General features: G+C 43.6%; 1 protein-coding gene across 2 annotated transcripts in view; it reads left to right on the top strand.

The window, feature by feature from the left end:
- The window catches only part of LOC137619723 (nuclear cap-binding protein subunit 1-like), a 153,991-nt gene that overhangs the window by 10,544 nt on the left and 125,170 nt on the right, over window positions 1–18,277 (top strand). For both annotated transcript variants that reach the window (XM_068350016.1, XM_068350017.1), the window contains exon 3: window positions 7,337–7,425. In XM_068350016.1, the coding sequence (XP_068206117.1) occupies window positions 7,337–7,425 (89 nt within the window). The remainder of the gene's footprint in view (window positions 1–7,336; window positions 7,426–18,277) is intronic.

The raw sequence follows: 18,277 nt of genomic DNA, 5'->3' as shown, positions 1-18,277 counted from the left end.
TGCTTTCGAAATCTCATTAGGGAGAGAGATGTTGACTGGCCACAGGCTGGGGAACATACACATGCAGTATTTTGTAATTTATATCCGATGTAATTACAATAATTATGAAAAATAGTGAAAACTTGTATAAAATAGCTCTTGATTTTTTAAATGCCTCTGTAGAGAATTTATATTCTAAGCAAAAACCAGGTTTTTCACCGATGTCGTAAATAATGGTGATATATGAGGACGGGGAGAATAAAAAGTCCTGTTTAATGCCCATAAATTCATTAAACAACCAAAGTTTTGCAAGAATTTTGAGTTTTATAGAAAATGGCAATATTCGTTAGGTCATTAAAACTCGCATAATTGAATAGATCTTTTCTGGAGCCTTTGTATATCAGCGGCCAGTTCTTCCCGTGGGGATTAAAAGTGGACATCAACTAACCTAACTACAAGCCGCGTCTTTACGTACTTACCCTATGGGGGAGCTAACACCCCCCCTGCGACCCCCCCTCACACTCTAGTATTCTAAGTTAGCTGTAATCAAACGTACAGGTGGCCGCTATCATACATACACCCCTCTTTTCCTATTCATAACCGCGGGCTGACGTCATCGATGACGTAACCGCTAGCGTGGGAATCGAGCGAAGTGAAAACAAACCAGAGCAATGGCTTACGATTACGTTAAAACACGCTAAAACACGTTACAATATAAAGTTAAATGCTTCAGATGAGTAATAAGATATAAAATACAACTGTTCTAACTTCTAGCGACACTTGCATGTTAAAAATTATGATAAACAATAATTATTTTGAACCGTTTACAGCACACAAGTGTGAGGTGTATTAAAGCTGGCCTCATAAACCAATCGCCTTCTCTTGTCATTTCGCTCATACCTCTCAAGTTGTCATTTGGCTTTGGCATAGCTGTCTTTCTTGAAAGGCAGTATGCATGGAATGTAGTCTGGGTTTACCTGCATTTTGGCAATTTAATATAAATTCATAATGAACACCAATAGACATACTGTTGGAACACCAACCACCAGAATGTTAAATTATATTAAAATATGTTAAATTTCATAAATACCTGAGATAAAGTGTTCACTATAAATAACCCGACTGTTTAGTGGGGACCATTTGTGTCCATTTGGATTCATTTGCTGGCATGCTGCAAGCCACTTATCCCTCCTATCCGGGCTTCTGCTACGACTGGGGAACTTGTAAAAATGCAACATCTTTCCTTGCATCATATTGTGATTCTTGCAGTTGAAAATAACACATGATGAAGGCATAATGGCGCATAATTTAGCTTTAACAGACGACCGTCCATGCAGCACCACGTTAAAGTGTGGTTTGTTTTCACTGCGCCACATGCGGGAAGTCACGTGACTGCTCAGTTACCCGGATGGCCCACGGTTATCAATACACTATCTTGAATCCCATATACTACTGGCAGCTACAGATTTTGGAGCCTTTGTATATTAGCGGCCAGTTCTTCCCAAGTGCATTAAAAATGGACGCCAACTGACGTAAACTTTCTCCCCCAACCTAACCTACAAGCCGTGTCCTTGCCTAATTACCCAACGGAGGGGCCGATGCTCCCATGCGACCTCCCTTACACTGCCGTGTTGTTAGTCGGCCGCCATCATACATACAGGTGGCTGCTATCATGCTTACACCCTTGGATTTTGATAAAAAAGAAATTCTGTTTTGCACCTTTTGTCATCTTTGCAGAGGCCAGAGGAGACTCTTTCCAATTGGTAGTTTAAAAAAAGTAACAAAAAACATAGGTGGTGTTAAGATTTAGGTGATTATGGCCATGGGGTTAGCAATGAATAATTCCCTAATGGCATTAAACTCGTACCAGTGATTGAATTATTGTTTTGTTCCAGCTAAAATAGACATCGAACATACTCTCAAGATTGCGGGACCCATAATGAAAATAGTAAAGTAGATGATTTGGTTATAAACTAACATAAATGAAAAACTGAAAGTATTTACTATTAAAGCACATACCCAGATTAGTATAATAACTTTTTAAAATAAATGAATAAATAGATAATTAAGTATTAAGTTTTACGATAACAAGCGGTTTGAAGAACAGTCAAGTCTTTAGACAATAGGTGACTTCTAGCAATCATTCATTAAAACTAAATCATTTCAGTGTAAGCAGCCGCTCAGTACAAAACTTGAAAATGTCTTTATTGTGCCTTTTATATATATATATATATATATATATATATATATATATATATATATATATATATATTTTTATTATATACATAAATACATACATACATATGCGAAAAACGTCTTTACATCGAAGAACTCTTCTTGAAAAAGCTCCACCACCAAGATAAGTATGCTTATCAATGTCGATGTGTGGATTAGGTTTGACCGCTCTATACCCTCAATATCTCGCATTGCTTGTAATGCATACAACGGCGGAAGAGTTTTATGTTGTTAGGCAAAAAACGGTGCGTGTTCCTCTCAGATGAGTTAAATTGTGTGGTTTGCAGATCAAGCGGTTAATTTTGTATTGTGTGATATGCTTTTTTCATTGCGATGCAACTTAGTAAATTACGCTATAAGTAAGATCAAGAGAAAATTAAACTAGAAAATAATGCAGAAGAAACAAGACTTAATAGTAAAATTTATTGATCTCCATGGTTATCCGGAAAAAAACATAAAATCTCTGGAAAAATCTAGGGGCTCCTAAGTATAAGAGCGAAAAAGAAGAAAATGATAGAGTACTGATTGAGAATTATGCCAGAGTCAGAGCAACTTTAATTATTATATAATTATTCTTATCACTGACATGTTTTCCCATCATTGTGTAATTGCCTTTTTTCACATATTGACAGTTTCCATTGATAGTGTTTCACTTACTTGTCCCCAGAAAGTGGCATAGAAAAGTTGGTGCTCTTCCAATATGTGATCTACCAGTGATCTACTATTCATGGCATGTGATCTACCATTGATTAACTATTGATGAAGTATGCATGGCATATGATTCACTGGGTAAAAAGAATACATATAAACAATTACATGAATTTATTATTGTAATAAAAAAAAAAAAGGTAAAATTAGACATTCAGTGATAAAAACAATATTTTATTAAATTTATATTTGTCTTTGCAAGACAATAATCCTCAATTTTTTTTTTTCTAAAACTGCCTTGCTAATTTAAGGGTGTGTCTTACCACTTGTAGCGTTTCATGACACAGGAAATATGGTATATCCCCATGGAGGTATGATGGGAGACTTCTCTTTTTTGTCTCTGCGTTGGTCACAATCGGATGACACACGAGTTTCTGCTGGCTGGCCAACACTAACCATATTGTGACGATTATTTGGTACCATTGACAGTGAGGCATTTGTTGACTGAATGCCCCACTTAAAACACAGAAGGAAATAGATCTGTTTGAGGTTCGGGATGAAGATGGCGTACAATGCTGGTGGCTGAATGCTATTTAACTAATATAACATATTTACTTTTGTGATTATAATTGAATATTTTAATCTTTATTTGTAATAAACGATATCGGCGTCAATGACCTTCAATGTCAGGATGCCAGAGAACTTCAAGTCATTCATTCGAGGTTATTTGTTCAGGGTATTGCATCCCGTTATTTAATCTCTCCCTCCACTGACTTGGGATCCATTTCTAATAAGCTCCCATGCGAAAGGAGCTGGCCCTTTTTTGCGGAAGTCCAGATCATTTTGGAGAAGGGTGCTCTCCAAGAGGTCTTATACGGGCTTCCAGTCTTTTTCTGTCAGCTCTTAATTGAGGAAAAGGCATCTGGAGGCTGGAGACAAATTATCAATCTCTCGATCTTGAACAGGTTTGTCAGTCAAACCTCATTCAAGGTGGAGACAGCCGACACGGTCAGACAAGCAATAAGACCGTTGGACTGTGTACACTGGATCTCAAGGACACATACTCCAGATTCCAGTCCATCCGTCTTCTTGGAAGTATCGAGAATCATGTTAACCAGAAATAATATCAGTTGTAGGTGCTGGGTTTTGGTGTTTCCACGGCACCTGGGGAAAGTACGAGAGTGTTCGCTCTAGTATCATCTTGGGCTCACAGAATCGGTATCCGTCTCCTAAGATATCTTGATGACTGGCTAATTCAAGCAGACTCGATGGCAATCCTTCTTTAACACCGAGATAAACATCTGAGGCTTTGTCATCATATGCGGATCATGGTAAACCTTGAGAAATCTCAGCTGCTATCCTCTCAAAGATTGGTATACCTGGGCATGAAAATACAGCAAACGGCACAAAGCATTTCCATCAGACGAAAGAGTTCAGAGGCTGAGGAAGGTAGCACAGACCTTCCCCAATGGCGTCTCAAGTCCCAATGGAATCAGGTCATTGGTTCCCTGGACACCCTAGTTAGTCTAGGGCCAGAGGTACAGATGGACCTCAGATGGTGGTTGGAAGACGAGAACCTCTGAAAAGGGGCTGATCTTCTCGTCCCTCCCCTAGAATTGTTCTTTTCAGATGCATCAAATGAAGGGTGCGGTGCCCTCATGCTGCGCTACACCAACTCTGGTGTTTGGTCTGAATGAGAAAGGCACCAGCATATAAATCTCTTGGAGATGAGGGCAGCCTTCCTTGCCCTCCAGCAGTATAGATACTTGGATTGACACAATGCTCGCTTTATTCCAGGCAAGAGGAATGTGCTTGCAGATAATCTGTGCAGAGCGACTCAGTTAGTGGGCCCTGAGTGGATTTTTAATCATCTAGTAGCTAATAAAGTCCTGAATTTGTGGAGTAGCTAATAAAGTCCTGAATTTGTGGCGTTCCCTGACTGAGGCCCTGTTCTTGACAGACTGCTCTCCACTCCTGGACCCCGAGGCTCTCTATGACAAGATGCATTCTAACAACGGGGTGACGACAGTATAGATACTCGGTTGGACAGAACGCTTGCTTTATTCCGGGCAAGAGGAATGTGCTTGCAGACAATCTGGGCTCAGAGTGATATTTAAATAATTTAGTACTGTAGCCAACAAATTCCTGAATTTGTGGAGTTCCCCGCGTGTGGACCGGCTCTTGATAGACTGCTCCCCAGCCTCGGACCCCCAGGCTCTATGACAAGATGCATTGTAACAACAGTGGGACAACATCGATGTTGACGCTTTTCCCCATTCTCTCTGATGAGAAAGGTCCTCAAAGTCAGAATAAGCGAGAACTTATCAATGATTCCGATAGCTATGCTATGGCATCACTCAGAGTGGTATCTGGACCATCAGCAGCTTCTGACCAAGCTTCCAAGGGAACTTCCTCCACGACACAATCTACTCAAACAGCTAGCTATATGCCAGTATCTTCCACGAAGCCGTAGCTTCGCTTCAACTTCATGCCTGGAGACTGTCCAGCACCTTCTCTGTCAGAGAAGCTTTTCGCAACAAGTTGCGGAAAGCTTGTCTAGACTCCTCATACACTCTTCAGCGTCAGTCTCCGAGGCTAAGTAGTCTGTATTTTGTTACTGGTGTCATGGAAGGGGTATCACTCCTCTCAATGCCTCTATTCGAACAATAGTGTAGTTCTTTGTACACCTTCGTGAAGAAATGCTTTTCTCGGTTTCAGCAGTCGAAGTCTGCCGTTAAGCCTTGGGTTTTGCCTTTAAACGGAAGGGAGTAGATATTTCCTCATCCTTGGAACTTTCTCTTCTCATATGGAGTTACGAGATTTTGTCCCCATTCGGAAGTTAGACCTCCTCCTTTGAACGTGGTTCGGGTCCTTCGGTCCCTGAAGGGTCCTCCCCATGAACCATTACGCCAGGCAACAGATCCATCTTACCCTGAAGCCAGTGTTCCTACTCGCGTTGGCAAGAGAGTCGGTGAATAGCATGGTTTATCATACAACATCTCCCATTCAAGGGGATGAGGAGACTTAATACTCAGCGTCGTCCCTTAGTTAATTACCAAGTTAATTCCTACATTCCTAATTACCAAGTTAATTCCTACATTCGGTCCATTCAGGATCATGACACTCCGTTCTGTAATGGAAGATCCAGACCAACTGGTACTTTTCCCAGCGACGACTCTGAGGTTCTACCTTAGAGAACAGTAGCAGCTCTCCCCCGTGTGTAAGCATGATTTGTTAGCTCAGGGAAAGTCGAAGAGGGTCACGAAAATTGCAATCTCATCATGGATTTGCAAATGGATTGACCTTGCCCTTAATCCTGACCCTCCTTCACAACGACGACCCAGAGCTCACGATGTCGGGCATTGCAACGTCCCTAGCAATCAAAAAGAATTACTCAGTGGCGTATGTTCTACAAGCAGGGGTGTGGAAGTGTCAGACGACCTTCACCACCCATTAATTGCAAGACCTAACCCACAGGAACATGGATACATTTTCCATTGGTCCTGTGATGGGTGCACAACAAATGGTCTAGAACACCTCAAGCTCCTTGATGGACAAGTAACTAACAGAGGGTTGAGGGCTGAGGTTACCCAGGTTAATCTGAGAGGAATGAGTAGAATGACTGGCTTCTTTCTTTCCTTCACCTTCTCCCCCTCTGTGGAATCAGCACCTCAGTACTCAGCACAGCTGACCTCACCTCTTGTGTATTCTAAGTATAGAATAATAGTACTTGTTACGTCCTCAATACCCCTTGGGAGGGCGGCTATGGGGTAGTCTCAGTACTCTCGGATTCCTATGACTCGAGATCTTATTACTAGATCAGCCACATTGCTATTATTGCAAACACACAGCTTGTGCAGGCTGCTAATTGTTAGAGCACAACTATTTTAGGGAGGGCAGGGTTCCTATGATCTATATCGTAGGGGAGAGAACCCCTATAAATAACGTAGGGTTTGTATTTAGTGAGGGAACAAATGACAAATTGGAAAGTAACTTGTATTTTTCCTAACTATACAAACCTGGAATTATTTAAACAAATTGGTCCGTCAGTCCTGCCAGAAAGTAAAGTGGTTGCTCATTCTAAGTGGGTGAGTGAGCGTGGTAGCCGTCTACCCCCCACCCCTCCTGCTAATTTTTGGCTTGGGTGGTTATCCCTCGCTAAGATTCTCATGGTTCGTCTTTCAGCTTCGCAGAAAGTAAAATCCCCTATAAATAGCTCCAGGTTTGTTTTGTTAGGAAAAATACAAATTACTTTCAACCTTGTCATTTTACTTGCTTGTAAATTACTAATAGAAAGAACTGATGGATAGTTTCTATGGTAAAAAAAAAAGTCAGTAATATACAGTACCTTGCATGAAAGTATGCATAGTAGTTGCAATTCAGTTTCCTTGTTGATGGTCAAGATTAATTAGAATAGCACAAATCCAATCTGTTTAACGTATAATAGAATTTTTTCATTAATTTTTTTTTTCAGACTCCGGTCGTGACCGAAAGAGGAGACGTAATGATGCAGTAGAAATTGAAGATCGTCTTGAATCTCTCATTATCCGTGTTGGTGAAAAGGTAAGGCTGTTTGATTTGTTATTTCCATGAGTATTGCCTAAGGTTCATGTACAGTTCCTTCCAAGTGATTGAGCAGTCACTTAAAAACAAGAATGTTTCATCTATTTAGTACGATAGCCCTTTGTTTTTAATACTGTATTTGGTTTCATCCAAGTCCAGATAAATTCATTTCTTCCAAGTCACTTCTTTTGATATTTTTTTTTTAGTTCCTGCACAAATACAAACTATTAGCCCATTACTATGGATATATTGTTCAAGAGTAGGTGGAAACCAGCCATAAACATTTTACATGAGGTAAACAACCCGCTGCTAGTTTGCTGGGCTAGACCATTCACCCTGCTCACACACACCTAGTATTTGTTTCGTAACTGAAATACAAACCTACGCTATTTATTAGGGGTATTATTTTCGGTAAAGCTGAAAGGAGGAGCCATTAAAATTTAGCGAGGGTTAACTACCCTTCTGCTAGTCAGCGGGGTTAGGGGGGTAGCTTGCTACTGCTCCCACTCACATGTCTGTGATTTAGCTCAATTTGCTTTTGTTGGCTTGGATGATGAACGGTCGTTGCCGTTCTTCATCCTCATCAAGTTATATTATGGACTGCCACTAATGATTTTTGTTTGTGTTTTCTCTTTAGTAGTGTTGTTTGTGTTGACTTCTGCCGACCATGCATACCTGCCCGGAACTTGAAGGCAGGCCTTGCGGTACCTTCATGTTGGCTGTAGACACCGATCGTCATACCCTTAGTCCTGCCTGCAGAGGTCAACACTGTGATAGCGAAAATAAGTGAAGTGATTGTGGGGAGTGGTCTGCCTCCCAGTGGGAAAGGTTTGGCTGCCAGCAGAAGTCAAAGCGGGATATTTCTCCTTCAAAGGTTTCTTCGAAGGAGAGAAAACCCAAGGCTGCTTCTTTTGCTTCCCGACCTTCCTCTGAAGCTCCCGCTCGTTCGGCCTCTTCCGAGAGACTGCCGAGTAGTAGCGTAGGCCCTTTAATTGATGGTCAACCCTGGCTCTTGATAGATGGTATTGCTTCCCCTAGCGAAGCAACCCCACCTCTTCCCCCCGGGTGAGGCCTTGTGTCTATCTCCCTCTATACAGGTATGGCCGTTCTTGGGGATACCGAGTCCGCCCTCCAAGGACTTCTTGCTGCAGCTCCTCATCCGTGGTGCTAGTGTGCAGCCTTCGTCTACTTCGGAGGTGGAACCTCTTCGTGTGTCAACGTAGTGGTGTCTGAGGGGCCATCTGTTGCTGCTACCGATGCCCCTACCCCTTCACACTCTTCAGTTGTTGCGACCGACTGCGCTTCCCCCGTTCGTGATCATCCTTCGAGGGGAAAGCAAAATCTTTTCGTCTGTCTCTCCGAGTGTTTCTCCTCCTCGGAAGAGTTCACTTATAGGGACTCCTCTGCGGAGGACTGCTGCTTCCAAAGGTCAGCTTGCTGATCCATCGGCCCTCAGAGGGTGTCAACGATCTCGCAGAGCTAGCTCTCCGCTTCGTCTTAGAGGTGTCCCTTCACTATCGGTGAAAAGGTGCCTCTTCGGCTCTTCAGCCTCATCTTCGCAGCCTTCCCCCACAGAGGAGCCTTCTCTTCTGTCGTCTTTTGGACCTTGACCTTCGCCTGTTCTTGGACCTCCTGACGACACTGCGGCTAGTCCTTGGACTCTTCTGTGTCCCCTTTGGAGGATGATCGCCCTTCCAAAGGGCACATCCATGTTTCTGACCATCCAATGCATCAATCTTCTGCTTCTTGCCGACCTTCTACCTGCCATCTACGTCCTGACTCCTGTCCCACGCTTGCCTGCTATCAATGTGTCCAAATGTCACACACCCTCGCAAATGTGCCACCCTGCGCAGCATTCTAGATCTTCGGCTGTGCGCCAGCGCTCATCAGTGCACCAGTGCTCACCAACAACTCGTCAGCGCCCACCAGCACGTCACCACTCTCCAGCAAGTCAACTCTCTTCGGTGTGTCAGTACTCTCCAGAGCGTCAGCGAGCTCCTGCGCTTCAGCGATCTCCTGATTGCCACCCCTTTCTAGTGCGTTCGCTCCTCTCAAAATACCAATGCTTGCCTGCACAACTCCACTCCCCAGCTCGACAGCGCGCTCCTGTGCTTCTGCGTTCTCCTACACGCCAGCGCTCTCCAGCTCGCCAATGCTCTTCTGCGTGTCAGCGCTCTCCTATACGCCAGCACTCCCCAGCTGTACAGGGCTTTCCTGTGCATTAGTGCTCTCCAGTTTGTCAATGCTCTCCTGCACGCCAGCGCTCTCCAACTCGTCAGCACTCTCCAACTCGTCAGCGCTCGCCAGCGCTCACCTGCGTGCCTATGCTCACCTATGCACCAGCGCTCTCGTGCCTACGCTCACCTATGCATCAGCGCTCTCCGGCTCGCCAGTGCTCTCCTGTGTGTCAGCGCTCCCCAGCTCGCCAGCTCTCCGGTGCATCAGCACTCCCTGGCTTGCTAGCGTTCTCCAACTCGCCAGCACTTCTGCGCACTTCCGCAAGGCAGTGGAACAGGTGTCTCTGACTTCAAGGAAGTCTCGCAGTCAAAATGAACACAAAAGTAGGTGTTTTGACATGTCACCGGCGCCCTATTCCCCTCCCCACAAACGCATTACAGTGCGACTGGCGGGGAAAGAGGGAAAGGTTCAAGATACCAAAGATCCCATCTTCGAAGCCAGACCCACCACATCAGCCTTCAGTGGAGACTCCTCACAGGAAACCTTCGATCCCTTTCTCTTCAGGAGGGCTTTCTGACAGTGCTGCCACTATCAGCAAGCAGCCTTGGTTCAGTGCCATGGTACAAGCCTTGGGGTCCTGCTTTTTTATCTTGCTCTTCTGAGACCTCGCAACATCCGACAGTATCAGTAGAGCTCCTGCAAAGAGCCTTGGCTACTTCTCTCCTGAAAAGGAAAATAGGAGTCTCAGATACTGTAACATCTCCCAGGGGGAAACACTGTGTTAGGCCTCCGGACGCTTTCCTGCCTCACCTCTGCCGAAGGAGCCTTGCGAGGGACGGATTTCCTCCCTTCTACCTTCGTAGGAAGGTTCTCCTCGCACAGAGAGCTCTCCATCTCCGGTGTAGTGGTTTGCGGACTGTGGCTAGGTGTAGCACGCTGACTGCCTAGTGTATGCATGCTAACCACACTCCATTCACTACACAAAAAGATAAAACAGTGGAATACCTAGAAATCTGGGCAAACGGTAAACAGTCAAGAGAACTGGGCACCACCCCTTGATTTTTTATACTGGGCAAGGGTACCCAGCTAGAACCTAAAATTTCCCTATTATCTTTTCTTGCCTTGAGGTTGCTAAATAAACAGGTAGTATGACCGTCGATTTAATTGTGAGAAAATCAGCAGAAATAATAAATAGCTATATCTTCTTTACTCTTTTTCTTTTCTTGAGTTTGCCAAAAAAGCAGGTCGATGGTTTAATTCCGGGGAAACCAACAGTATATATGTATAATATAATAAATAGCTTGAATTGAGGTTAGATTTTAGAAATTAAGCAAATAACAAAAAATCTAAATTGGTGGCTGAACAGGTGTAGGAAACGCTACGATTTATAAGAAAAATGAAAAGCAATTTATTTTGATTCATGAGAAAAAATACAAAATTACAATAGTATCAAAATGCAAGTCTTCAAAACCAGGAGGAGACATAAACATATTGATACAGAACCTCTTAGGTATCAATCCTCTACATATTTATAAGTAAAATTAAAGACCACGTTCCAAGCTGGTGGCATAAGAAAACTTCAAGCTTAGTAGAGATACTAATGTATTGTTTTTTTTTTTTTCACTCAGTGTCCACTGCACTAATATCCTAAGAGTCCCCCACACTAAAAACTCTAAAAAATCTGATCACAAGCTTGATATCTCTATATTACATCCCCTCAAGTTTCACTTACTGTCAGTAATGTACCTAGGATCAACAAACACATTTTCCTTCACTAGTGAATCTTATTGTTGCAGTCTAGTATTCCACAAGCCCTTTCTAGCTCTGACACTATTGTGAAGCCATGCCAATGGCACCACCTCAGACTTGTAGGTGTGGGTACATTCCGTAAATAACATTGGTTATATTGATCCATGCATTTTCTTAATGACGTATGTTGATTACTTTGTCTTTGATATCCACACGCTATTCATGACAGTACCTCTCTGTTCATTCACCATATTTACCTTCATTTTCATCCTACAGCTGCTCATTGAATCCTTGTAAATAACAGAGGGAACAAGAATCTCGGTATTCATGTGACAGCTCTTCCTTATAATACATTTCTAGCATATGATCCCTGATGAGTCCAGGGTGTTGTTACTCTGAAAAATAAGAAAAAGGGGTTCGTGAAACAAATGGAGTAGAGCTTACAATAAATTAATAATAAGAAATTTAAAACAGAAATTTGTATTTTCCCAAGATACAAAAAAAATTAAGATTTTCTCACACAAACCCCTTATCCTTATTAGACTGGCAGAAGTCAGGAAGGACAACTCCAACTGGCCTTTGATGCTAAGAGTCCTATCTTCTTCCCTGGAAGGAATCAAACGTCTCTAAAAATCTGCCAAAATCTTCTTCGAGGACTTCCAGGCCTGCAGGAAATGCCAGTCACTCTAGGGATGTTCGCGACCCACCCCGAGAGGAGCTCTTTGGGGTGGAAGGAGACTTTGCTGCCAGTCCCACTTCAGAGGGAGAGCAAAAAAGGGTCAGAGCATGCCCTTTGTCAAGTCCTGACTCTCATTAGTGTACTCAACAGGTTTACCGACCAGGAGATAGCCCCACGGTAGGGCATAGACAAGGTTTTAGATCATGTCTTTGGTACTCAAAAGCCCTCAAAGACCAGTGCAGCCTTGCCCTGGTCTCGAGGGCTAATTAGTGCCCAGACAAAGATTGCCCAACAGCTCTCCGATCTCTCCTCTCAACGTTCCGGCTCTACTGCCAAGCTCCTCTCCCCTCCTCGCGTCCAGCAGAGGAGATACTTTGAGGGCTTGGACAAGCCTTGTCGAGCTCTTCCACTCCACCACACTCTGGAAGACCTCGTCATGCAGGTTACTTAGTGGCTGAATCTTTGGTTGGGAATCCTGGTACGAACTGAGGATTTTTCCAAAAAAAAAAAAGGTACCAGGAAAGTTATGGAAACTTTGCTTCTCTCAGGCACCCGCACCATCGAGTTTCTCACCCATCAAGTCTCGAACTTATGGGTGAACACCATCCTGAAATGTCAAGATGCTAGTGTCTTAGAGATTCCGCAGGTCCGGCATGCCGAGATTGCTAGGCTCAGGAACTCCTCTCTAGAGGGATTTTTTCTTTTCGAGAAAAAAGACATGGAACACGCTGCTGAGAGATGGAGGAAGTCTCCCAAACCACCAGCTCCTCAGTAATCACGTCCAGCCAAGACCTTGACGAATAAGGCAGCAGTGAAACCAGCGGTGTCTAGAAAGCCCTTTCCAGCCAAGAACAGGAAAAGCCCAAAGTCCTCCAGTGGAGGAAAACATCCCAGAGGGAGCCAGGATAGGCATTCCCCCTGCTTTTCCTCCATGGGGTGTTGTCTACCAAGTTTCTTTGACAGGTGAAAGCTACTCGGGGCTGAGCCCTGGACAGTTTCTGGGATTCGTTCAGGGTATCGCGTCCCTTTCACAACAGGCAGGAGTCCAGACCCTGTTGAAGGAAGGTGAACTCCAGGAGGTCCTTGATGGGTCTCCAAGCTTCTTCAGTCGACTCTTTCTTGTGAAAAAGGCGTCTGGAGGCTGAAGAGCAGTCATCGACCTCTCAGCGCTGAACAAGTTTGTCAAGCAAACTCCGTTCAGCATGTAGACGGCAGACACGGTCAGACAAGTGGTAAGACCACATGACTTCATGTGCACACTGTACCTAAAAGACGCTTGCTTCCAGATCCCAATCCATCCTTCTTCAAGGATGTTCTTAAGATTCAGCCTAGACAACAGGAAATACCAGTTCAATGTGCTGTGCTTTGATCTTGCCACAACACCTCGAGTCTTCACCAAAGTGTTCACCCTAGTGTCATCCTGGGCACACAGGATTGGCATCCATCTCCTCCGTTATCTGGATGACTGGCTAATCCTGGTGGACTCTGTGTTGACCCTTGTTCAACACCAAGACAAACTTCTGAGGCTTTGCCAAGATCTGAGCATCATGGTAAACCTTAAGAATTCCTCCCTGCTTCCTATGCAGAGATTGATATACTACAAAGCTTTCCCATCAAATGAAAGGATAATGAAGCAGAGAAAGGTGTAAGACTCTTTCTCAGACGACAAAAACTTCCAGCCCAGACGTGGCTAAGTCTCCTCGAGCACCTTTCATCTCTGGCCCGTCTAATTCCCAATGGTCGCCTGAAGATTTTGATCTCAACTGTGGCGACTCAATTCCAGGTGGAATCAGGCCTTCGACTCCCCGGACATCTTAATCCCCATGGGATCAGCAGAACAGACAGACCTCGAATGGTGGGTGTCAGACAGGAATTTACCGAAAGCGAGTGGATCCTCTCGTCCTCCCTGTGATTTGATGCTTTTCTCAGATGCTTCCAAAAAAAAAAAAAAATGTGCTGCACCACACAACCTCAGGCCTCTGGTCAGAGTCAGAAGAATAAATACCTCCACGTAAATATCATAGAGGTGATGGCCGTCTTACTGGCCCTTCAACAGGTCCACCAGTTTCTGGCGGGCCACTCATTGGATGTGAAGAGCGACAACACCACAGTAGTGGCTTACATCAACAAACAAGGAGGTACATTTTTGCAGCCTCTATCCCGTCATTTAGCAGTAGAGATACTGAGATGGGCTGATATTCACTCGATACCACTATCGGCATGCGTCATTCCAGGCAAAAGGAATGTGCTCGCCGATAACCTGAGCAGAGCATATCAGATAGGGAGTTCCGAGTGGTCTTTGGATCATCTAGTAGCCAACAAAGTCTGGACTTTGTGGGGTTCTCAACTGTGGATCTCTTCGCAACGGCCCTGAACTTCAGTCTCCCGTTATACTGCTCTCCAGTCCCAGACCGCAAGGCTCTCTAGCAATATGCATTCCAACAACTTTGGGACAACATCAACGTCGACGCCTTTCCCCCGTTCTGTCTGAGCAGGAGGATACTCAAGAAGGCCAAAACATCAGTCAACCTCTCAATGACTGTTTTTTGGACCTTCTGCAACTCCTGATGGAGTCTCCAAGAGAACTCCCTCCCCGACATGATCTCCTTAGACAACTACGTGCCAACATATTCCACAAAGTTGTAGCTTCGCTACAACTTCACGCCTGGAGACTATCCAGCATCTCCTCACTCAGAGGGGATTTTTGCAACAGGGTGTGAGCAGGATGTCTGGATACCTGCAGAAGTCATCAGCAGCAATCTACCTGGCAAAGTGGAAAGTTTTCTGTGGTTGGTGTTGTGGAAGAAGTATCTCTCCTCTCGATGCCACTATTCCAGCAGTAGCGGATTTCTTCGTGCATTTGTGTGAAGAAATGCAGCTTTCAGTCTTGGCGGTAAAAGGCTGTCACTCAGCCTTAAGCCTCGCCCTTAGACTGAACGGAATGGACATTTCCTCATGGCTGGAACTCTCCTTATTCATACGGAGTTATGAACTTACCTGTCCTTAGTCTGAAGTGAGACCTCCCCCCATGGGATGTGGTTCAAGTTTTCAGGTCTCTGAAGAGACCTCCTTAGGAACCATTACGCCAGGCAACAGATCGCCACCTTACTTGGAAGACGATGTTCCTACTAGCTTTTGCTTCGGCCAAGCGAGTCGGTGAACATCATGGTCACTCATACAACATCGCCCATTCAAGGGGATGAGGAGAGGAACATTCAGCGTTGTTCCCGAGTTTGTTGTCAAGACTCGGAACCTGGGAGTGACGGATCCCCGATTCGACTCTCCAGATTTTAAGTCTCTGCCTGGTAATAGATGACCCTGATCATCTCTTACTCCGCCCAGTGAGGAGTTTGAGGCTGTATCTCAAAAGAACAGCCACAGTTCATCCCTGTGTGCCTGCGCTTTTTGTCAGCACAGGGAGGAACAAGAGGAGGGTCACCAAGAACATCATCTCTGCTTAGATTTGCAAGGTCATAGACCATACCCTGAATCCGGGCCCTCCTCCTTCACGTCGCCCCAGAGCTCACAATGTCAAGGGCGTAGCTACGTCCCTGGCCTTCAAGAGAAACTTCTCAGTGACACAGGTGCTACAGGCTGAGGTGTGGAAACGTTAGAATACGTTCACAGCCCACTACCTGCAAGACGTGACCCACAGGAGGCTCGATACATTCTCTATTGACCCCATAGTGGCCGCACAACAGCTTTTATGATACCCCCAAGCTCTTTATTGGACAAGTAGCAGAAGGTTAAGGGCACTTTTACTCGGTTTTAGTCTGCATGAATGAAAAGGTTTGACTGGCTCTTATTCTTTTCTTCATCCTCCCCTTTTGTAGGGAAAGCAGCATCCTGGGTTCTCTGCACAAGTTGACCTCAAACCATTGCAGGTAAACCACGCTTCCTTGTGTACCCAGTATTAAGCTAATACTGTTGTGTCCCCCTACCATGGCAAGGTAGTATTGGGAAAGTCTTGGTTACAACAGTTTGTCGTACAAGACTCGTGATAACTTCTACCTGGATAGTCACATCACACAAAGCCGTTGAGGCTAAAATTAACAATATTATTAATTCAACGGGTGTCACTACCTAAAATCATCAAAACAGATGATTACAATACTTAATTTGGGAGTAGGGATCTTCAAAACGTCTGACATCTTGAAAACACAAAAGGTACGAAAACAAACACGTCTGGCTACCCCTGGTGCTAGAAAAGGAATGAGGGAAGAAGCGTGGGTAGTGGTAGGGGGGGGGGTGTTAGTCGTAGTAGCGGGCAGTAGTTGGATGTGGAACAGTATCTCGTAGTATCGGGGAATATTGAGGAAGGAGAGATCTAATTGGTAAGGGACCTCTGGTAGTAGTTCTAACACGCCCCAGTTACTATACCGACACTCTATTAGAGTGAGCGAGCTGGGTTTATTCCTGGCATTCCATGCAACTTTTTCTCTGGTATGTTTAGCAGTATTTATATCCTAGAAATGGTGCTATAAGGAGCATTTCACTGGGCGACACAGGTCCCTCACCCAGAAATAGATTTTTCCTTCGTCAAGAACCCTTTTCTGTATCTCTGAAGCTGTTCAAAGTCTGCAAGTCAAGCACCACAAAACAGATCAAATCTATTGTCTTTTTAAGTATATTGGTACCCCTAGGTACGGTGCCTGATAATAAATGTAACCAAACGATATTTACCTTACATTTTATTAACAATATCATAATAAATAGGCTATTTAAGGAAAAATTCCATATCAACAATTAAATTTAACTTTTAACTGTGTGAATCAGGTTGACAAAATGTAAAATGAGTTGTGGTTACGTTCTCGGCAATCTTTATCGTTCTTTAACCTCTCTATAATTTTAATGGTAGTGTTAATGATGGTATATTAATGAATTATTTTTTATTTAGTGCAGTATATATAAAAGCAATTTTTTTCCCTGTGGGTGTTCAAGGTTTTCACACAAAGGCTGGGTTCATTTATCAGCAGTGAATGGCCTAACTTTCGGTAACGAGTCGGCAGCATTTTCTATCATATATTTTAAACAGTATAGATTTGCTTTACAAAGATTTTTTGTTACCATACTAACAAACTTTCCGCTATTTATTGGATATTACTTCAAGTGGAGCTGGAAAGAAGCCATCAAATTTTAAGTGCGAGGTGGCAACCCTACCTATCCACTATAGTGGGTAGGTAGGGCGGGTGGTTGGGGGCTACCTAGCCACCTACAGTATATCTACTCATGGTTCAGTGAACCACGTCATTTTATGCCTTAAGCTGGTAGAGAGCGGACGTCTTCTTTCTCTCCCTTCAAGGCTTAGGCATTTACCACTATTACTTTACCCTCATTCTTTTCTTTATAGATATGACTTGTGTATCTACACGACACTCCATTATTATTATTATTATTATTATTATTACTAGCCAAGCTACAACCCTAGTTTGAAAAGCAAGATGCTCTAAGCCCTAGGTCTGCAATAGGGATAAATAGCCCAGTGAGGAAAGGAAATAAGCAAATAAATAAATGATGAGAATAAATTAACAATAAATGATAGGGATATGGCATAACTAGACATCTGTGTATTGAATAGAGAAAGCCATTCACTCATAAGTCATATGGAATTAATAAGCCTTTTTATCACAACTCGCCAACTGAGGAAAATATTGATTGGTCATCAAATACAACACAGAAACCCTCCACCACAAATGAAGAAAAGAATCCACCTGTTTGCTGTACTTTATAATACCCACAAACTTGAATACAATTAAAAAAGCTAGTCGGTTTAAAATATCAAAGTTCATCAATCAAATATCATTGAAAAATACGCTTCAAATTAACACACGGCAGAGATTGATTTCCGGCTGATCGAACTTTCTCCATAGATAAAATTGAGGTGTTAAACCTTTGAATATAATGCGTCTTTTCTTTCATCATTGGAAAACAAACTATACCAAGTGGGAGTGAGCATCAATAAAACTGGTTTAGCCAAATTAAATAGTGATTAATACCCATTAGGTTTGTCATACTGGTGTTGCAAAAGCTATGGCATGACCTTAGATGTCAGGATGCCAGAAAACCTCTAATAAATCAATCTATTATCTTTGCGAGAAATTATGCCCAGAATGACCATTAGTATTTCAGAGGCAGAATTCTCACAGCTTAATGCAATGGATGAGCTAGCTGGTCACTGTGGAATATATATCAAATGCAAATGCAGCCGTTCCTAGTCCATTGCAGGACAACTCATACATGACCTTA

The sequence above is a fragment of the Palaemon carinicauda genome, chromosome 26 (genome assembly GCF_036898095.1).
Source record: "Palaemon carinicauda isolate YSFRI2023 chromosome 26, ASM3689809v2, whole genome shotgun sequence".
In the NCBI taxonomy this organism is placed as follows: Eukaryota; Metazoa; Arthropoda; class Malacostraca; order Decapoda; family Palaemonidae; genus Palaemon; species Palaemon carinicauda.
The sequence above is the reverse complement of the archived record's forward strand: the minus strand, read 5'-3'. Positions and strand labels throughout refer to the sequence as shown.